Source organism: Corvus kubaryi, unplaced genomic scaffold, assembly GCF_017639235.1.
Source record: "Corvus kubaryi isolate FWS band 111438036 unplaced genomic scaffold, C.kubaryi_AGA036_p1.0 125, whole genome shotgun sequence".
NCBI lineage: Eukaryota > Metazoa > Chordata > Aves > Passeriformes > Corvidae > Corvus > Corvus kubaryi.
In genome coordinates this window covers 727,907-750,670 of record NW_024580660.1, presented here as the reverse complement: position 1 = coordinate 750,670, position 22,764 = coordinate 727,907, and the positions used below count along the sequence as shown (strand labels likewise).

At 41.0% G+C, this 22,764-nt stretch overlaps 1 protein-coding gene across 5 annotated transcripts in view; it reads left to right on the top strand.

The window, feature by feature from the left end:
- NELL1 (neural EGFL like 1) overlaps positions 1 to 22,764 on the top strand; it is a 293,349-nt gene that overhangs the window by 138,383 nt on the left and 132,202 nt on the right. For 4 of the 5 annotated variants that reach the window (XM_042021324.1, XM_042021346.1, XM_042021315.1 and 1 more), the window contains exon 12: positions 7,574 to 7,699. The exons of the other annotated variant lie outside the window; for it this stretch is intronic. In XM_042021324.1, coding sequence (XP_041877258.1) covers positions 7,574 to 7,699 — 126 coding nt within the window. The remainder of the gene's footprint in view (positions 1 to 7,573; positions 7,700 to 22,764) is intronic. 5 annotated transcript variants of the gene reach the window in all.

The window sequence follows — 22,764 nt, the reverse complement described above, 5'->3', positions numbered from 1 at the left end:
TATTTGAATGGCATTCTTTTTCTGAGTTTCTGTCTTACCTTTCTCTGAATTTAGCTCTTACCTGCTGCAGAGTCCTTGGCAATATTGTGAGGACCATTGCTCTGACTATGGATAGAGAGAGCACAGGTCTCTGCTTGTTCATTATGTAGTGCTCTTCTCAGAGGATACGGCAATAGCTCTGTAACCCCTGAAATCTCCTGTGTATGACTCTACGAAGAGGAAACAGCTGCTCCTGTTGTAGGCTTGCTCCTGCAAAGTTCCAAGACCCAGCAACTCCTGTAGGACCAGCACCAGTTTATATGGGATTACCTCCATTTTAGTTGAAGTGGTCTGATTATAATCAGCAGAAGTTGCATAGAATCACAGACTGGTTTGGGTTGGAAGGGACCTTAAAGACCTATTTCCAGCCCCCCTGCTGTGGGAAAGGACAACTTCCACTAGAACTGTTACAGGGATGGGGCACCACGGCTCCTCTGGCTGTGCTGCTCTTGTCTCAGCACCCTCCCATGAAAGAATTTCTTCCCAGTGTCTAATCTAAACCCACCCTCTGTCAGTTTGAAGCCTCAGAATGAAGCAGTTTCTCAGTGTTTCTCCCAGGCTACCTGTCATTACATCTTGCTCTTTTCAGAGCAGTTAATACAGTTCAAGAGGCATCAGTCATCATCGTCTTTCTTTTTTTTCCCTTTCCGAAGGACACCAGGTCGTTTCCCTGAAATACAAAATTCTTACTTCAAGTAGCTGCTGGTATTCCTGAGTATGTTAAAATACCTGGGGGTGTCAAAGAACCTCTCTGCCATAATGTCCATGAGAGGATGTAATGAATGTTCCTCAGAATCCACAAATCCCTTATAGCAGAGTGTCCTCAAAGGCATTGATCTGCCTTGATGGAGTCCAAGGGGTCAGGGGGTAGCTGAAGAGCAGGGAAGGTGGCACTGACTTGGGTAAAAGTCCTGAATCCCACTGGCCAGGCAGACTCCCAAACTGAGAAGTGGCTAGCTTGTTACGTGGCCTCTCATAAGCCATTGAGGGGAAGAGCAAATTCAGCAGTGTCTTTAAAGAAAAATCCTTACACCCACTCAGGCACACTTCTTAGTAGCCTGTTCTGTTGCTGTGCATTCTAAATAGAAATATCAGTATAGTTTCAAAGACTAATTAGAAGGAAAAAATTAAAAGGCTTGAATAATCCCGGATAAAGGAATCTTTTTTAACTTCAGTTAGTTCTAAACATCATAGCAGCTGCTACTGTAGTACAAGCAGAATTTTGACTTGTTTTTCCTAGTTGCTTTGGCATGTTTGAGCAAATGACTGAGCTGCTGCTGTTAGCCAAAACCTGTTTCCCCAAATGTTTCATTCTGGTTTCTGTGATTATTTTTAATCTGTGCTCTCTTAAGCTGCGTTATCATATGTGAATTCTGGCTGCATATTTTTTTAAATAACTTATTTGCAACTGTCAGAGTTACCTTATGAATAAGTTATCAACCATCCCTAAGAGCTGTATCTGCAAACATTTTAAAACAGTACTACTTAAAATTCTGCGAACATTTTCTATTAATGTATTTATCAAATGAATGCACTTAGGGTTAAGAAAACAGCTCCTTTCTGTTAAAAACAACACCACATTACTTATATTTTCTTTAATATTAACACATCAGTGGCAGCTTTTCAACTGATGGAAACGATCTTTTAGGAAAACTTCAATTTAAATAAATGGTGTTTATCCTAAGAGATCTCAAGGTTCTTTGGGACCCAACCAGTGCAGCATAATTTACCAGTGTAATGACAGAAGGCACAAAGGAGAGTGGAACTGCAAATTTTCAGTTTTCCTTGGAGAGAAGTAGAATTTAGTAGCATAATAAAAGGAAAAACTTCTTGCTGAGAGGGACACTAGGTAATCTGAACAGAAAGATTTAAAGAGCTGAGTTCTGCCTTTCAAGATAGGACTGTGTTGTTTTGAGTATAGATGAAATTCCCTGACTCCAAAGAGTTCGGGAATTGATCAGGTCATTGGAGATTCAGGCTATGGAAATGAACTTTTAAAAAAAAGTTCATATTTTTCATCAAAGAATCATTAAGAAGAGGCTAATGACTTGTGTATTATTGTAAGCAATAACAAGGATGGAGAAGGTGATTGTGTTGTACTTAGGCAATATTTTAATGTCTAAGGCTTCACTAGGATGGATTTTAGGAAACAACCATGTTCCTGGGCAGTTTACTACTGTAGCTGAGAAACAGGTAGCAAAATGTTGTGATCTCTTTTTGAGAAAAATCAATTGCTACCTTGAGTATGAATGGTAAAAGTATTTAAACTTAACACTTGAAATAAAGACCAGGAAGGTACCTTCACTTGAATTTTATTTTTGTCCTTCTCAGGAATGTTATGATTATTCGGGGCTGGGCTGCAGTGGAAAGTATGGCTGTTCAAGTGTGATTTGCATGTGAATGTATGCTTTAAAATATTTATTTGTTTAGTTGTTCAACCTTATAGTTGTACAGTTTCCATCCCTAGAGGGGCAGTTAAATAGACAGAAAGCAGATTTGGAATATTGATACTCTTGTCCTGATCATAAAGTAGGTTTTTCAATGTAAAGCACTTCTACACTGTGCCCAGAGGAAGAGGCTGCACCATTTTAATGATGCTCTAAAAGTCAAAGTGGTAATACTTCCTGATATGATATTGATAGTTATTTTATTGCCTTTGGATTCCCAGGTGATATTACACCAGCCCTAATTTATGAAGGCATTTTTCGCTAGTTAGTTACTTAATGACATCAGGGTAATATTTCTCAGCCTTGTTGGAAGGGACTTTTTTTGCTTCGGCTTGTCCGCTCTTGTTTTGGGCTCTTTCCTTGCCTCTGAATGGGCAGTAGTTCCATCCCCAAGGCAGAGAGTTGCACTGCTGCCCTGCCTTGGAGAAGACGAATTGCTACCAAGGAAGCTGGTAAACAGTTGTTGGTAAACAGTTTTAAGGCTAGCCTAAACATTTGCTGCCAGTAATTAGTCACTTCTTAGGCAGTTGGGGGAGGCTGAGCTGCTTCCAGCTCATGGGGAACCGCTGACTGCTGTGTCTAATGCTTTATGGCTCCCTGAGGGTTCTAGTGCACAATTTGAGAAACCAGGCCTGTGCTGAAGGTAAAAACCAGGTGTGGGGTATGTTAGATGCATGAGATGTATTAGAAAGGCAGTGGGAGGGTGAAAAGGAAAGATAGAAAGGCAGGTGGAGCTGAAGTCAAGTGAGTCTGACAGTGGAAAGAAGATAAGAGCAGGAGAGGACAGAATCAGGGAGAATTTGGAGAGCAAGTAAATATAGTGAACAAGGAGCTGCTAAGTCAGTGGAATGAAAATGGCATGTGTTAGTTTTTGCATAAGCATAAGGTGGCCAAAATTTCAGGACCTGTCTCATGCTCCAGTTGTGCTCTGCTGTTTTGGAAACTTCATTGATATGATTCCATCAGCTTGTGAACATATGTTAAAATTTGATATTATTTAAATAGTAACAGGGTTTGATTTCACATTTTTAAAAATCCTGATTATTTAGACCAGGGTCTAATGCATTTCAAGTCAATGCATAGTACTGGCTTGAATAAAAAGAGGGGAGGGGAAGGGAATCCTCCCCGCCATTAATAATCATGAATTAGATATCAGAGCTTTCTGCAAAGCTGAGGTTTCTTCCCCCCGTTTTTGATTTTCTGCCTTTGCTTCCCTACAGAGTTTCCAAAAATTCTAATTGAGTTTGGTAAAATATAGTCCCCAACCGGAAAGTGAGTAACTGGGAGATAGTTGCAAATAGAGTAATTGATTCTGATACAAATATGTAATCTGTTAGTTCTCTGGAACACTTCATAGTCAGTTTCATTTTGTTTTGGTTTGTATGTTCCTGTCTTTTAGTAGCTAAACTGAAAACGAAGCCCCAAACAACAGGTTTGTAATGTGTAAAGTGATTATTGTTAAGTGCATGCAAACAGTGGTGTACAATTCCAGAGGCAGAGAGTGCTTTGTTTCAAGATTGTTCCCTCATGGTTATTACAGGACTAACAGTTTAAAAAACAATGGGTCCGCTTCACCTTTGGCTGAATGGACAAAACTCGCACTGCCATTAATAGGAACTGTGCCTTCGTTGCAGCCGAAATTATTTTGGTTTGATGTGACTTGTTGGAGAGGACAAACAGTAAAGAGATGCTCTAGTTGAGATCTGGTGTCTCACTGTCATCCTTAAACATTACAGATATTTAGCAATAGGATTCCAAGTTGGGCATGAAAAGAGTTAAGTGGTTTGGACAGTTTGTAAAGTACATTTGCAGATGAGAAAGCCTCTTTCCTTGGCCATGGGTTGAACACCATTTGTATTGTCTTCCCCTCCCACCTTGTTCCGTTGGTTTGTTGGTATGAGGTGACGCAGTGAGGCAAATTGCCTGTCAGGTGCTGAGCAGGCAGCTCCACTGGGATGCTTTCCTTGTGTTTTAGTCCCAGTGTACTCAACAGCATTGCTGAGTGCACTGGCACAACTAATAAGTATCTTTTATTATTGCCTGTAAGTTCACAAACCCTATTTATTGCAGTAAAGAGTAATGGTGATAGCTAATTAGCTCTAGGGTGTGTGAGTAATGCTGTAAAGAGAGCCCTGCACTGGCAATGAACCCTGTTTCACTGACTGCTGAGGAGACACTTGAACCCAGTGATAACAGTTGCTTCCCAGGCCAACCCACCCTGTAACACACCAGTCCTTGCTGAAAGCTGGAGCCCAAATGTCTCTTGTTGCCAAGTGGGAGCTGATGTAGTTGGAAGCTGGTGATATGTGCATGATAATTATGGTGTGTCAAGTCTCATTTTAAAGACCATAAGTATACCTTTTTAAAAGAAAAACAAACTACTTCACCAGCCTAGAGAGAAACATAAATCATGTATTTTTGTCACCTCAGAAGACCACTAGAAGATGAGCTTTAATATTTCAAATGCGACAAGCAATCCATGCACATGAATCACAATTTGAGTTCCATTACAGCTGAGCTGATATATACCACTGTGTGCTTTATGGGTTTTACTCTAACGATATTAAGTAAAAACCCAAAGCTTTTCGTGATGAGTACCTAACATTTTACAAGAATTTGTAGAACTGTGGTCCAGAGCAACAGATTTAGTGTTGCCCTACAGGCTTTAATAAGAAAATGCTGTTGCCAGTTTTGACCTCTCAATATTATTCTCTCTGAAGAAAATGCATGTATTAGTAGAAGGCTAATACTGCAAAGGTAAAAGAAAATCTGAAATGATGAAAGGGTTTATGGAAAATGTAACCCTTAAAGATTGCAAAGACAGTTAAATAAATGAACAAAGTTTGAAGAGACAGATCTTTTTTTTTTACTTCTGCTTCCTTTGTTAGGCCCAGGCTTTTTCTTCCTGGGCTCTGGGGATTCTGCAGCAACCCAGTGCCAGTTTTTCTCAGTTCTTCTATTTATAGTCAAGTCATCATTTGAAGTCCTTAGTCTCCTTTTGAGATATTCTCTCATGGCAGTATTTTCATATAGGTTGTGAGTTTTCTTTTTATCTCTGGGAATTCTCATATTTTTTGTTACAGCAATCTGGGCCTTTCTTGCAATGAATCGAAGTTCAAATTCCTTCACCTTTGAGACTTTTAATCCTCTCACTTCCCCTTGGGAGAAGAAAGAGAAGTGTAGTGAGGGAGCTGGAGATGAAGGGTGATGCATAAGGTTAATTTTCAGGTGAATTGGTTGCTGTTTTGACGTTCTTGCTTTCTTTGCAGACATCTTTTCATTCCTTTTCCTTTTATGCTAGAAAATTATTAGATATGCAAGAGTAAAACTCCTCAAAGCTATGCTCCAAAAGCCTATTAAAAATAGTCTGCAAGCAGATCAGTGTGAACACACGTCAACACCTGAGTGTTTCCCAAGTGGCTCGAGCACTCAGTGGTGTGATAACAAGACATGTAGGAGGATTTTTCCTGGCTTTTATCTTTCATATATTGATGCTCCTGACTTTTTAAAATTCATTTCATCAAGTGGCACTGCAACTGAAACAACAGAAATGCAAGAATGAGATAGTTTAAGGTGTTTGCAGTGGTATACAAAGTATTTTGCCTCCAGGACATCATTTCTAATTCATCCCCAGTTGGTAGCAGTCAGAAATCGCTGCCAACTGACAGCTGTTCGCTGGCCAGCATGAAGAGATTTAACTGGTAGCTCCTGCTGGACAGATGTCTGTAATGTTGAAAGTGTGAGTGTAGCTGGCATGTGTTTCATTTTCCCTGGGAAAATGAAAAGCCCTGGGAAATGGGGCTGTATCTCAACCGCAGCTGCTTCACTTTAGGAAAGTTAAACAAGATACCTGATTTTAGGTAACCAAGAACTCAGCATCTGCACAATTAAACTCCCCCCCACACCCTGCCTTTCTGGGGCTGAGTGCTGATGTTTTGGTGCTCGTCACTTGCTGTGTTTGCATAAGCACTGTGTGTGGAGGCAGAAGGGAGACTCTAGATGGTTGTGCAGAGGGATGGGATAGGAGACTGCTCTGTTGGGGTGACCAACTCATTGGCACTCCACCAGCCGAGGAGGTTCTTCAGCTGTGTTGTCAATTGATACCTTTCTTGAATGTGAGCAATCAATAACAAAAAGAAAGTAATATGGGGAGAAAAAGTCTCTGATTCATCTTTCTTTGTGTTGGACGTATGTAACACTAGAATTAATATTTTGAAAACCATTAATTACTTCATGTAAAATCTGTGCTGCTAAGCAGAAAATCTATCCTGCTGAGAAAAAAATAGAGAAAATTCTTCAGTATAATTTCTGGGTTTGTGGAAAAGGAAGGGGGAAGATTTTACAGTTTACTGTATCACAGAGCTTTGAGATATTTAAACAGGCAAGTAAATGATAGGTTTGAGTCACTATTGTGAAAACACTTTTGGATTTTGGATTTGCAGCAGCAGTAGAGATTGCTTTAGCAGAGACATGAGGTCAAGTTTTTGCTGCTCCTTAATCATGGTTTTTTGTTGCTTTGACATGATACAAACGATAAAATGGGCTTAGGTGACTGGTTCAGTCTTCTGCTTGTGTGACATGGGGAAGGGGCACAGAGCCCTGGCCAGTAACTCCTGCAGCAGAACTGCGTTTCAGGGACAGGGCATTGCCAGACCACTTGGGGGAATCTAGAGGTGTGGAGTACTCGTTGTTCAACTGGGCAGTGGAATCTGCTCCTGCACTGTCCTGGTAAACATTGCATGGCATGTCTGACCAGCACTGCAACTGATACCATGCTGTTCAGAGCTACTGTGCCTTTAAGAGTTAGGATTTTCAGTATTGCATACCTTGACACTATTTTATGTTTGAAAACTGCATCAGTTTTTGGTTTTTAACATTGCAAAAAATCCCCTATTGTGTGTTACTTTTCCAGAATTAAAAAAGAAATAATGTTTCATGAAGAATGGTGGGAAGGAACACATTGCTGTGATACAGGAGTTTTAAACAGATTGCCTTTGGAGCTGTAAATGAAATTTATTTTCTGTAATGTCACGTTATTCATTTCACCAAGTCTGACTGTAACTTCCCTGGGTGGTTCTTCCCTGCAGACATTGATGAGTGTGCTGCCAAGATGCACTATTGCCACGCCAACACCGTGTGTGTTAACTTGCCCGGCTCCTACCGCTGTGACTGTGTCACGGGATATGTCCGTGTGGATGACTTCTCCTGCACAGGTGAGCTCTCAGCTACAGCAGCAGCACTCTTACGCTCTGTGTCTTGTGTGTATTCCCTACCTTCTGACTAGTCCCAAATGCCACACACCAGCTGGCCCTTTGCAAGCATAAAGTTTAGGCACAAGTAGGGTAGATAAATGTGGTAGGAAGTGCCTTTCCCCTGTATGGGCCCTTTGGGATTAACTTGGAAGGTGGCTGAAGAAGGCCTGTGGTGCACCCACTGAGGGCTCTTTCCAGCCAAGACACGATCCCTTCGTGTCCCACATCTGCATTCTGTGTGCGGTGCAGAGGCTGAGATCACATGTGTTGTGAGAAGAAATAAGACTTCATCAGCTGTGGTTTGAAACTGGTCAGTGGATTGAAACATAAGAAATTACCCAGGAGGAGAAGCTTTCTGGACAGAGCCGACACAAATATGCAAAAGGAAAACTGAAATATATAAAGTTCTCAAATCCAGTTATTGTTAGGAGGTTTGGAAATTGTTGTTAATGCTGAGAATTAATGTCTAAAGAACTATGACATGTTGTTTAGAAAAGACAGCAAGTGGATAGCATTAGACAATAAATCTAGGTGGTTTTTTTTTTTAAATATCTATCTTCAAAATGAGCTCAAAAATTCTTAGTGGAAAATAGGTAGGGTCTCATTTCCATTTAGGGGTTTTTAAGGGACCTTCTCTGGCAGTCTCAGAAAAATGTGAGAAGCTGCTGAACTGCTCATCCCAACTCTATCTAGCTGGATAACACCTTTTAATCACGCTCCATAAAGTCTGATTTTGGAATTACTTTGATGGTGCACCTGTCATGCTGCAGGATCTTGGGTGGGTTGGACGGTCGGGACGGACGGAGACGAGAGATCTCTGAAGTCAGATCTTGGAACGTGCGGTTCATTGCAAAGGGCGTGGGTACAGGGGCACTGCTTAGAGCTGCCAGCCACAGCTTGGAGCAGGCCCAAGAGAGCAAGAGTGTAAAAGTAAGAGCAAGTAGGTAAGAGTGGAGTAAGAGTGAGCGAAGAGGAGGTAAGTGAGAGAGTAAGCGGGTAAGGGAGTAAGTAGAGTGGATCGGTGAAGTCCTGGTTACAATACAATAAATCATCTTCTGTACTGAATATTCTAATTGTCACTAACCAATCTAATACAAAATACAAATCCTATAGCATTTACATACAGCCTATAAGAGTTCTTATATTACCATAGAGTGTTACATCTTAACTCCTAAAAACTACTCTTTGGACCCCTTCTGCTGAGCTAGTAGGGTCTGCTCTGACCCTTGGACCTGCCTGCAAGCAGAGGGTATTGTTCAATCAAGAGGGGATTACCTTCAGTCAGCCATACCATTGTTTTCCAGTTGTTCAGTAACTAAGACTTTGTATCTCAAAGGTGGCCTTCATTTCAATGTCGCTTATAGTTTTCATATTCCCAAAATCTTTTGTCAGGCAATCATATTTATAAGGCTTTCCTGTTTCATCTTCCCCAACATCATGCAAAGGAAGAAAATAGCAGGTAGATTTATTGAAATGGGTATAAATCAGCTCAACACAATACCATGTTTAGAATGGTGTTGGGTGAGCTCTTTTCTGAAGTGGAAAGCTAGCACAGGAATGTTCAATATGAGAACGATTTTCAGCCTGGATAACTACATTGTAATGCATGTTATCCTTAGGGAAGGTCATAGGAAATGTTGACTTTCATGATGACAGCATGTCTTTTAGCTAATATTATATAATTTATAAAACTGTGGGAAAGTCCTGCCCGCCTCTTGAGAGAGACTGATACTAAATAGCTGTCAGGAAGCTGATTTTTGTTTTGCCCAAAGAGTCATCATTTCTCTGTATCTGTCTCTTTTCAGTTTTGCTTGATCTTTTACAATGTGGCATGACAGATTCAGACCTTAAATTCTGCGCTGTGTGAGGTATCAACCTTCACAGTGACGGGGAGAGTGGTTTTTGATAATCTGACTCTTGCTTTTCCATATATGCACTACTAATTTCCTAATGTGCCTTTCTTTCCAGCAGGGTACTATCATTAAGCAAAAGGCATAGAAAGCAAGGTATTTGTGATACACTGAAAAAGCGTGAAGTAGCAAGACAAGTTGCTTGACAGTAATGGGGGAGGAATCACTTAAAGTGCATGTACACAAAAAATCCAGAGCAGGTATAAGAACAAATAATAGAATGAGGGAGACAACTATTTCTTGCAGGTTTATTGTCTTGCAAAAACACTTCATTTTTGACATCGTGGTTAAGAAGCAGAGCAAGTGCGTTACATAGATCAGGAGAAACTTGGTTCATTGCCTGTTGTATGTAGAAATAGTTGTTTGTTATAATATTAAATGCAGTTAAAATAAATCCTGTGCAATAGAAGTACTAATCCTTTCTTTGTATTTCACAGTATGCTTCAACAGACTTTTAGCAGTAATAGCAGTGATTTTAAAAAAAGCAATAATAAAAAAAATCAGGCAGCAAATACTTAAGTATATTTCCCCTTATACTGACAACAAATGTTTACAGGCACAGTAGACTGTAACTATTTCTCGGGTTTTTAAAATTTTGTTACTCTTCATTCAAACAGATGAGAAATTTTCTTGTTATTGAACCATGCATTTGGAGACAAATCTGAAAGCCTGAGATGGGTTGGTGTTCTGATTAAAATTGTGTGTGTGTATGGGGTAAGGCTCTGATGGGTTCAGAGTGCAGATGAAGTTTCAGATGTGAGTGCTTAAGGCACATGCATGGCATTGCATGTATTTTGTACACTGCTGACCCAAAAGCAGAGTTATTCCATAGAGCAGGAGGTATTGTATTTTGGGAAGCCTCAGTCTAATCAAGGTATAAAGTCACCTGCAGTTGAGCAGATTCTGTGTGTTGCTGGGCAGGCATGTGCTTAGTGGCTGACCCCCCAGCTCTGGCAGCTTTCAAAAGGTGGAAAGCAGCTGTATGTGGAAGGTGTGAATCAGAAACAATTTTTAAGCTGAAGGAAATGTGAGGGGATTTTATCTTTTTAAAAAGAAATGGAGTGACTAGTGAAACACTATGTCAATTTGAGTTGAGCAAAATGAAATTCACTTGGATATTGCTGAATTTTAAATATGCTGCTTCCAGTGTTTTCTTTAAAACATTGGATCTTAATACATTTAAAGTAATTGTTACTGGTTTGACATTGCTGAAAGTTTTTTTCCCAAAACAATTTTTGGGTAATAGTTTCCAACTGTGAAGTAGGAACTTCTGTGGTTATCTGTAAGAAGCTACTGTGCTGGAAGATGTGCTGATTGCATAGAAAATGTAGTCATAGGGACAGAGTGACTAAAACATTATTCTGGATTGTGGTGGTTTGACGCTGGTTAGGCAGCAAACACCATGAAAGCTACTTATTTATTTGCCTCTGCTATAGCTAAGCAGAGAAGGGGAAATTGAAATTTCATTTTTATGAGGTGAAATAAGGATTATTTGAGGAAAACGGAAAAACTTCAAGGCAAAACAGGCTCAAACTTACAGCAGAATAAAGAAAATTTATTACAAACAGAATTAAAAGTGAAAAGAATAATGAGAAACCAAAGCAAGCTTCCAGAACACCTTTCTCTTCCAGTACCTCCCTCTTTCCACCTCAGCCTGTGCAAGGGAAACAAACATGGGGTTTTGGTCAGTGTTTCATTTCTTAAGAGTCTTTCTTTATGTTTAAGGAAAAGGGTTTCTTCTGCTGTGCTGTGGGATCCATCCCACAGGAGACAGTTCTCTGCAAACTTCTCTAGTGTGGTTTGAAACCCTAAACCACCACATGGATGAAGTCTACAATTACATCAAGCTCTCACCTATGATTTAAAATCAAGTAGTGACTCTTTTAGTAAATAATTAGTGTTCAGTCTCAAATAAGCAAAAGACCTGGGATGATGATGTATTGAGTCAGATTTAGTCAGCCTAGTAACAACTTCAACCTGTGTTCACCTAGAAAGGTACAGTAGCGTTCTTCTGCTTACCTGTTCCTAGGGATATGTGCTCTGAATGTTAATTAAGTGAAAGACAGTTATATCAAGAAAAGTTACCCTTGAATAGGAACCTGCTTTTCAGTGTCTTCCTGTGGCACTGACAGGTTGTTCATCTGTTCTCTAGTAAATCACAGTCTTGTCCATTCTGAAACTGGCAGCAAGATTTGCTGCTCCAGATGTTCTCATGTGCTGGAATCTACTGATTTAAAGCATTTGATTGATTCCCACAGGTTTTTACCCTGGTTGCTTGTTGAAAAATAAGTTCTCTTGGGTTGCTTTCTTCTAACATAGCAGTTTGGGAGTTTGCTTCAGAAGTGCATTATTTTGTTTTATGCTTTTTGAAGCATTATAAATTACGCAATAAGAATGTAATACTTTTATTTCTGATGGGCTGCATCTGTTCTCTGGTATGATTTTAAAAATTAATTTATATGATTTTCTGTAGTTTGAAACTAGAATATACAGTTTCTATATCTCACTGCCATTCAATCAAGCATGCAAATGTTTTTTCGTCTTAATAAGCTAAAAGCTACCTGTAATGACCACATATATCATGCTGATAGGAAGGGAAAACAGTGTGGGTAGGTTTCATCTATTTTTGCATAATGTTGGCATTTTCTACAAAGACAATCACAGTGACACAAAAAAGATTTCTGGCCTTTAACAGCTGTGACAGCCGTTTAAAAAAGAATCACTAATTTTACAGTGTTCTTCTTGGGGCTGCATGGAACACTGAAAACTTCCTCATATCCTGCAGTCATTCAAAGAATAAGTTCATTTCACATAGTCACTACTGGGCTTGAACACTGTATTTTGTTTGGTTGGGTTTTTTTGTTTGGTTTTTTTTTTTTTTTTTTTTTTTTTTTTGTGGTTTTTTTTTTTTTTGTTTGCTAGTGTTTGTTTTGGTTTTTGGTTTTTTTTTTTTTTTAATTTACTACAAATATTCACTGATTATATAATAAAGCTTAAAGAGCTTTTCAAATGAGAGTGCCAGGAGATTTTTCTTTCTCTATTTTCATGTGTTATTTGCGGCCATTCTTCTAAATGAAGAAGCCTCCTTTGGACTGGAGAATGTCTCAGCCCATTTTGTCCAAGGTTTATCTTTCCAAGAAGTGGTACAGAAAGTTATCTGGCCATCCAGCATGTCAGTAGTACCCATTCTGCCAAAATGGGGTGAGACCTATGCAAGCACCCTTCTCTTTATGCACCAAAGCTCTGCTGGCAGGTGTTTTTCTCTGTGAAAATAATCCACCTCCATATTTTACTGTTCTGCATGATGTTTCAGCAGTGGGCTGTGCTTTTAACCCTCTTTCAGTCCTCATTTGCCGTGATGAGGTTCCCAGAATTTCTTTAACCTTTGGCTTCTCAAAGCAATGAGTCACTAAAATATTTGTATGTTCCTTGCAAAAAGCAGGTCTTTACCACAGAAACAGGAAATATTTTCAAAACACGTAGTTCAATATTCTAATTCTGTGAAAAAGTTGATGTTACATAGAAATATATTATTTAGAAGAAGTCTTAGAATATAAATCTTAGTCTTGAGTTTATATTCTAATTTGATTTACAGTATGGGTAGAGAAGAGGAAGTAAGAAAACCTACTGATTTTGACAGGTTGTCCGGTAAGTCCCTTCACTTCCATCCTGTGTGGTTTCTAGGGCAGCATTCAGTTTTTGAATGTAGTGCACTGTTCAGAACAAGCCCTTCTGCAGCATGTTATTAGAAAAGTTGTTCTTAAAGCATAGAAGAACATAAGAGTGCTGAGAAATCTCATTTTCAAGGGAAAAAGTCAGAAACCCTTTCTCCTGCTCTTCCTTTCTTCCCCTCCCCTATCTGTGAAAGGCAACTCAGCTGCAGAAATTTCCTGCTATGGTTAGAACAAACGTTCAAATTGTTTGCTATTACTAAAATTGATGCCTTTGTATCTTTGTTGCTGGGGTTTACCTGTCAGGTTCAAGGTGGTGTAGTTGACCCCATAATAATACTAATAATGCAGCAAGTTTCACCACAGTGAAGTGGCAGTCTCAAAGGGCGGGTTACTGGCCTCGCATCCAGAATCACTGTGTGTGTTTGTAAAAGATCTGAATAGAAGCTTTCAGGCAGACAATTGATAATATGGTCACTCTTTGAAAGATAGTGCTGTTTCTGAATCTAATCTACTGACCTTCTTTTCCACTATTTCTTCTTGGTAAACTAAATTAGCATCCAGAAAGCAACATAGTTATTTTTGGTGTGGCACTTGCACTTTAAAAGTGCTGTGCAGGGTCTTGGATGTTAAGGGAGGTCAGTAAACAAATGTTACAGCTGTTCTGGTGATGGGCTGGGGCTGGTGAATTGATAGACCTGTCTGCTAGCTGAAAACAGTCTGGGGCAGCAGGCAGTGAAGACCGGTCTGTGGTGGAATAGTTTTCAGGTTTGTTTTGGGCAAGAGCTCTCTTTAGATCTTGGTGTTCTAAAGAATATCATTAGGATCTTGCTGTACTGGGGTGACCCTGGCTTCATTCCTGGCACCCACCAAAGCCTTTCTTTCACTTCCCTCTGCAGCTGGGCAGGGGAGAGAAAATATAACAAAGATTCATTAGTTGAGACAATGACCAGGGGAGAACATTCAGCAAATACTGTCACAGGCAAAACAGACATGAATGAGATACATTAATTGAATTCATTGCTAACAAAATTGGAGCAGGATAATGAGAACTAAAAACAGACCATAAAAACACCTCCTCCCCATCCCTCCTTCCTTCCTGAGCTCCTCCCGTCAGTGGTGCAGGGAGGTGGAAATGGGAGTTATGGTCAGTTCATCACATGCTGCTCCTGACAATGCACAGGGAGGAGTCCTTCCCCTGCTTCAGCACAGGGTCTCTCCCATGGGAGACAGTTCTCCATGAACATCTCCAACATGAGTCCATCCCACAGGCAAGGGTTCTCCACAGAGTGCTGCAATGTGGGTCACTCTTCCATGGGGTGCAGTCCTTCAAGGACAGGCTGCTCCTTTGTGAGCAGGGTGACAAGTCCTACCACGAAACCTGCTCCTCTCTCCACAGGTCAGCAGATGCCTTCCAGACTCGTGCTCCAGCACAGACCTCTCATGGGCTCACAGCCTCCTCTCAGTCATCCAGCTGCTCTGGTGTGAGTTCCTCCATGGGCTCAGGGACACAGCTGCCTCACCCTGGGCTGCACCACGGGCTGCAGGGGAATCTGCTCCAGCACCTGGAGCAGCTCCTGCCCCTCCTTCTGCACTGACCTGGGTGTCTGCAGGGCTGTTCCCCTCACATATTCTCACCCTGCTCTTCTCTGGCTGCAATTACATCTGAGCAATTACTCTTTTTTTCTCCTTAAATCTGTTGTCAGAGGCATTACTATCATTCTTGATTGGCCCAGCCTTGGCCAGCAGCGGATCTGTACCCACTGGCTGGCCTTGGCTGTGCTGGACATGGGGGAAGCTTCTGGGAGCTTCTCACAGAAGCCATCCCTGTAGCTCCCCTGCTACCAAAATCTGGCCTCACAAATCCAATACACTTGCCTAAAACTACATAATTTTTTATAGCATCACAGAATGGTTTGGGTTCTAAAGGACCTTAAAGATCATCTAGTTCCACCTCCTTCTGCCATGGGCAGGGACACCTTCCACTAGATCAGGTTGCTCAGAGCCCCATCCAACCTGGCCTTGAACACTTCCAGGGATGGAGCAGCTGGAGCTTCTCTGGGCACTCTGTGCCAGTGCCACACCATCCTCACAGTAAAGAGTTTCTTCCTAATGTCTTACCTAAAGCTTCCCTCTTCCACTTTTAAGCTATTGCCCCTTGTTCTGTCACTATGTGTCCTTGTAAAAAGTCTCTCTCCAGCTTTCTTACACTTCCTCTTTAGGTACTAGAAGGTGCTAGAAATTCCCCCTGGAGCTCTCTATTCTCCAGGCTGAAAAACCTCAACTCTCTCAGCCTGTCTTCATAGAAGAGGTTCTGTAGCCTCTGAGCATCTCTGTGTCCTCTTCTGGACTCTCCAACAGGTCCATGTCCTTCTTACGTTGGGGCCCTTGGTGGGGTCTCACAGGAGCAGAGTAAAGGGACAGTCACCTCCCTTGACCTGCTGGTCACACTGCTTTTCATGCAGCCCAAGATGTGTTTGGCTTTCTGGGCTGCCAGCACACATTGCTGGGTTGTACTGAGCTTCTCCTTCACCCACACACCTAAGTCCTCCTACTGGAGGCTGCTCTCAATCCATTCTCTGCCCAGAGAGAATGTGTGTGTGCTTGGGATTGCCCTGACCTGGGTGCAGGACATTGCTTGGCCATATTGAACTTGATGAGGTTCTGAGGTGCTGTGGTGGTTTAGCAAAATTTAGGGCCTTGGTTTGTAGGGGAGAGGAAAAAAAAAAAAAGAGGAAAGGAAAACAGCTGCTCGACTTCTGTGACCGGCACAGAGCTTATAGTTGATAGAAGGTTGCCAAACCAATTAAATAAGCCAGTAACACCTCTGTGATGTACGTATTTAAAAAATGAGGAAATGCGAGAAGTTCCTTTTGTTCCTGCTCCCCCGCTGAAGGGTGGCAAAGCAGGGAGCCCCAGGCCCCATCCCAGAGCCAGCAGGCCCCCCCTCTGGCATGGCAGCCTGGGGTCGGGCCGCCGAGAAAGCCACCCTGGAGCAGCGAGCAGCTGCGTGGCCAGAAAACCCCAGCTGAGCTGGGACCACATGGGGTGGCAGGTCCTCCCCGCAGCTGGCACAGCTCGCGCAGAACCGAGAAAAATCCCACGCAGACCACTGGGAGAGACATGGCAAGTATTTCCCCAATGCAGAGTCCAGACAAGATCATTTTCTCAGCAGCAACTTAGAAACATTGACTTTCTTCCAAGTCAGAGAGAAAGGAAAGTGGTATCATGTGAGGAGGCCAACATAGCGGCACCGTGGTCAGTGGGGGAAGGGGAAAGAGAAGAGGCACTCCCAGCACCAGAGCTGAAATTCTCCTTGCAGGCCATGGTGAAGACTATAATACAGCAAACTGTTCTCCCTATAATTCATGAGATGAGGTACATGGGGGGATGCAGAAATCCACGTGCAGCCCGTGAAAAAAGTACTCATGCCAGAGCCCATAGATGCCGTGAAAGGTTTTTAGAGGTTGAAGAAGAGAGCCTTTGCTTTCAGGCTGGAATAGCTCATCATTAAAAGACGAAAACCCCATGACTATTATGATCCATGATGGCAGTTGTGGGAAGACTGTGCGATTCATGGGAGGGATATTTTTTCACTGCAGCATTTGGGAAGACTGTTTTTTATGAAGTTTGAAACCACGCTAGAGAAGTTTGCAGAGAACTGTCTCCTGTGGGATGGATCCCACAGCACAGCAGAAGAAACCCTTTTCCTTAAACATAAAGAAAGACTCTTAAGAAATGAAACACTGACCAAAACCCCATGTTTGTTTCCCTTGCGCAGGTTGGTGGAAAGAGGGAGGTACTGGAAGAGAAAGGTGTTCTGGAAGCTTGCTTTGGTTTCTCATTATTCTTTTCACTTTTAATTCTGTTTGTAATAAATTTTCTTTATTCTACTGTAAGTTTGAGCCTGTTTTGCCTTGAAGTTTTTCCGTTTTCCTCAAATAATCCTTATTTCACCTCGTAAAAATGAAGTTTCAATTTCCCCTTCTCTGCTTAGCTATAGCAGAGGCAAATAAATAAGTAGCTTTCATGGTGTTTGCTGCCTAACCAGCGTCAAACCGCCACAGGTGCCCACCTCTCCAGCCTGTCAAGGTTCTCCAGGATGGCATCCCTTCCCTCTGGCGGGCACCACTCAGCTTGGTGTCATCAGCAAATTTGCCAAACTTTTCCAGAAAAGTGATGAAAATATCGATCAGGTTGGGGTCATAGTTATGTCACTGTTTATAGATTAGGTGTCAGACGTTCAGGACGATAGGTGTGACTGGGGCTGAGGGCGTTGGGTAGATCTGGGGGCCCCCCCCCCCCCCCCCCCAGTTCTGCTTGGCATCTATATATATTCCCTTCTTTGGAATCCACTCTGTCACTGCACACTGAAGACAGACCATGGTGTTTCTAGGAGCCTCATCATGATCTGTGTGCATGTTTTCTCACTGCACATCTTCAGGACAACACTCATACATTTTCAAATGCGCTTGAAAATTGGTCGTAAGACAACCTGAATGGATGATACTTTGCATGTGTTAACTCAGCAGACACAAAATATTTTTACGCTGATCTCTCCTTTCCTGAGTCCTTTAATGTCAAGTGCCATAAGGCAGGGCAGGACTTATCTCCTAGTGTTAAGCAGGACTGCTTTGTTTGAGCTGCAGTCAGTAGCAGCTATGTTCCCGGAACTGTGAAAGGAAATGTCATTTAGTTTGAGGTGCCTTGAAATGCAGAAACATTTGTTTCAAGTCCCTCAGAGGGCTGTTGGCCAAGTTCAGCAGCAGGTAATCTATGTGCCAGTGGGCATTGCCTGCATCAGAGAGCATTTCTTTGCTCTGCAGGACAAGTCAACAGAAGACTGGAAGTGTATTAAATCAATCCAGCAAAACAAAACCCGAGCAGTTCCACATCAGTTGACTGACAGTCACACAGGTTTTGACTCAAACCCCATTAATGTGGGAGAAAGCTTTCAATGGCATTCATTTTGGCTTTACATAAGTCCCATAGAGGTATAACCGGTGCACTATTGCCATAGGGAAGCTCTGTTTTTAACAATACTGAAAAGGCTGATTCTTCCGTATTGTCAGAGAATGCTGTACTTACATAGATAATGTAGCTTCTCAATGCATCCCTTGAAGCCTGATAAGTATTTAATTGCTCTTTTGGAAAAGGGAAGCTGAGGCACAGAGAGTTGGAGTATTTTGCCCAAATTCATGCAGAGACAGTGACAATCATTGGGGAGTCTAGTAAAGAGTCAGATAAATTAGATCTGGGAAAAACACAGACTTACAGCAGCAAGAATTCAGTGAACAGTAAGGTTTATTTTTATAGATATTGACATTTTCACAAGAAACAATAGCAGTTCATTGAAGCACAGTGTGCATGAGCCCTGAGTAACCTCGTGGCCTTCATGTTATAAATCTTCTCCTTCCTTTTTCCATGCAGTTTTGTAACATCTTTTGTTGCTTTGGAGTTGAATTATTCCCCAGTCCTCTAATTTTAAATGCCATGTTACATTCTTTTGTTCCTGACTTCACCTTCATTTTATGGGCTTACTGGATTTAACTGCAACATTTTTTTACACTCCTTATTTAAAAAAAAAGGCATTTGAAAACTGATTATTTATTTATTTAAAACTGAAAATATTATTTGCTCCTAAGTGCTTTCAATTTGAGGAAAAAAGTACTAAAAATGCAATATTTACAGTGATTTAAATTCCTCACTGGTAAATAGTTTAATTAAACATCTTTGTGCTTTCCTGTGCTCTAGGCATGGAAGGGTTTCTAATTTGTCCAGAGCAGTTGGTAATCCTTTCAAGTCCTTTTGACACATTGATTTTCTGTAACTTTATTAATACTAAAATTAATTAAGCAGCTGACCGCAAATCATGCTGATGGTTGTATTTCTTGACTTAGACATAATTAGCATTTTTACATTATTTCTTAGCTGCAGCCTTTTGTGCTGGTATATAAGCTTTCACAAAAATGCAGTATTTTAAAATGTTTTGCCTATGTATGCTCATGCTTATGCACGAACTTAAGCATTAGTCTTAAGCTTAAAAACTAATACTATTGGTTTAATATTCAGTCAGGATTCATGAATGAAGCTGTCTGTCTAAAGAAACATCAAGGACAAGCCATGTCTCCTGATCAGTGTTTGTCCTGAGCTCTCCTCTTACTGCAGGATTTCTCCTTGATACAATAGGACTAAATCCATTTTTATGGCATAAGAATTCTTGATTTCTGAGTGTAGCAATTGCTACAAACAGTCAGTGAGGTGAGGGACAGAAAAAGAGCCGCCACTAATTTTTTAGTGGGAACGTGCTATCTCACAAACACGCAGTAGCTGCAGGATCGATGCCAGTGTCTGGAAGCAAAAAGCTCTCATGTTTTAGTCATCTGCTCCCACAGTGTGAACGCCTTAAGGAGTGCAACTTGCTTTTGGGAAAGAGTTTACTCAATCAAGTTCTGATCTTTTTAGAGATCTAACAGCCAGGGTTTGTCATCTCCTTTGTCCAAACAAGTAAAAAATTTCCCAATCTGTATTCTGTTTCTAGATACCATTTGTAATAAACTCTTTGTTCTTCAGACACAAAATTGAACTCTCCTACTAAATCAAGGAAGTAACTGAATCATAGAGAAGGGCATCAGGCTCACCATTCCTCAAGGCAGGATCCATGGACTCTGAAACATCCTTTATCTTATCTGTTCTTGAAAAACACAAGCAATTTCAACAAGGGAAACACTTTAATCCCCTTTTTGTGTGTGTCCCCCCCTTACTCAGCCATTTAGAAAGGTTTGCTTAATGGCTCCCTTAAATCTCTCTTGCCACAATTTAAGCCTGTCACCTCTTGTCATATTCTCAGTGAACACGGAGAACGCTTTGACCTTTATATTTGCAGTCCATTTGAATATTTGAAATACCTTTTCATGAGTATGCTTTATTCTTCTACTGTGAAACCTAAAAGCCTGTTCTTAGTTTTCAGGCAGAGCAGTATGACAATAAGTGGTTTTCTTCATAACTTCACGTTTTCTTTTGAAAAATTCTGGGTCTTTGCCCCCAGACTTTCAGTCTTACAGAAGTATTTTTCGTGTTGAGCTGCAAGATTGTTGTTGTGAGTCAAGGAAGGTGCTCTAAAGAATGGTGCCAGGTAAGAGGAGGTGCAATGTGTGTGAGGTTGGCAAGTCAGACAGATAAATGGGGCCTAAACCTCCCATACTCATTCTCAGAGGCCCAGGCTGTGTTAATGTCTGCTTCCAAAGGCTGGTTAGCCAGGCCCAGTGCTGACCATGCTGGATAGGAGTTCTCTCTTTGCCCTGCTATGTCCTCTTTTTTCTGCCCAAACATATTGTTCAGCTGTACAAAGAGGAGCTGTTGGATGACTAATGGCCAAGTACAGAATGTCTGTAGTGTTTGCTTTTGGTGCTCAAATAGTTTCTATGGCTTGTCTGATTTGAGTGATAATGAGCACATGGCTGCTGGAAAATATTAGAAAAAAAGGCTCAAATGCTCCTCCAGTATGCCTGTGTGTATCTTGCGGTGTGTGTCTCCTGTGTGACCAAAGACTGCAGTGTGGTACATATATATGCACTTCTTCCAAAGAAATCCCGTACAGAGGAAGAGAAGCTCATTCCCATTGGATCATGAGACTGCCAGATTCCTATAGGAATGGTGGAAGTGATCTGGGATGCAATCACTGGACCTCTAGAAAGGCCAAGAACTTGCAATATATATTTGGATTTGACAAGTGTGTATCTCCTGAATGGCAGAGTGTCGTGGTGGATGCCTGGTGAGTTAGGAGTGACACATCTGTGAAATGTGCAGCACTTTGCTGCTCTGCTGTTGTATCTTTGTGTTTGCTGCTTGGATTTATGATTTCCAGAGTAAGGCTTTTACTTATGAAACAAAGGAATTCTATAAAGCTTGTTAAGCTGAACAGAAAAATTTCCATAAAGTTCATGGTGCTTATGTCTGATGGGCTTTTCTGACAGTGAGAAACACGTGTGACAAAGGCTTTAGCATGTCTTGGTTTTTTTCCTTTTTTAATCTAAATCTGCATTTTATACACAATGAAAAAATATATTCTCATTTTGCTATGATCTCATTTTTATACCTGTGCTGAATATTTCATAGTTGTGTGCATATTGATTGGGAGAAAGCTAATATTTTATTAACAGCTATTGATTCTTGAATGTCTATTACTGTATACAGGTGATCAAAGGATCACCTTCTGAGCAATCTGAGATACTGAAAAGACCACAGGACCCTGGTTCAATGATGGGCACCTGTAATTTGTTTGAAGTGGCTAGGGTTTGGTGTAAGCACTCTTTACAAATGCATTGTAGGTCATCCAGCTCTTGCTTTGCTGGTTCTGCATGTTCACAGATAAGTTAAAAAATGCTTTTTTCAGCAGAAATATGTAAATTACGGAGATGGAGCAGAGTGCCTGTGGTTCTGAAGGTGTGCACTGTGATTTGTCTCTTTATGGAGAGTCTAATTCTGGTTTTGGAGGACCTTTATGTTCTGTCTATGAGCAAGAATATTGAGATACAGTGTAGGTAATACTGCAGGTGAGTGTCAGTGTGTCTGATAACTAGATATCCTAGATGCCTAAATTTATTTCTGTATTTGTAAACATTAGTCAGTAACCATAAATCTGGTAATGTTGCCTTTATGAAATATTTGTGAAATAATTTTAAAGGGTGTAGAGGAGCTGACACTGGCAAGCAGACTTGCTTGGTCCTTAAGAAATACAGCCTTTGGGAATAGCACAGGGATGGGGGAAGGAGAGGTGCTTTGATCTACCACTTTGTAGTTAACGTTTTCATGCTTTCTACTGTAGGCTTTTTGCCTCCCAGTATGAAACTTCCTATTTAGTTACATGATTGCATGTAATAATTGCTCAAACTGAGGATTTTTATGATTCTCACAGAAATAGCTCTTATTCTTCATTGTCAGAGAAGTGGGACAGAGCTGGGCAAATGAATGACGCAGTCTTGCTAATTGTGTTCCCATTAGAATAGTCTTATTGCAATTTCTATGTGCTTAGATTTTTTTTTTTTCTTTTCAGAGTTTACAAATAAAGTTCATTTTTAGAAAATACAGTTCATGCTGCTAGACTGAGATAATCAGGTGTTTTGGGGAAGGCTTTCCTGGTATGCCAGATGATAGCAGAAGGGGCCAGAAAACAGGGCTGCCAAGCAAAGGATAAGGATGTCAGTGGAGAGACAGCTTAATGGCCTGTAGGGGAAAAGCACATTTTTTCTATTTATTTATGAAGAATAAAAGTTTCCATGTTTTCAGGATCCTAGGGATTTGGTTTAGTGTCCTTTGTGCTTCTCATGATGGAGAGTTCTATTTCATAAAGTTTAATGAATAGAATTTTTCATAATGCTGAACTGTCTACCAACATTTGTCTTTAATGCTAGTTTTTGTCTGGTTTATTGTTGGCCTTTTGCTT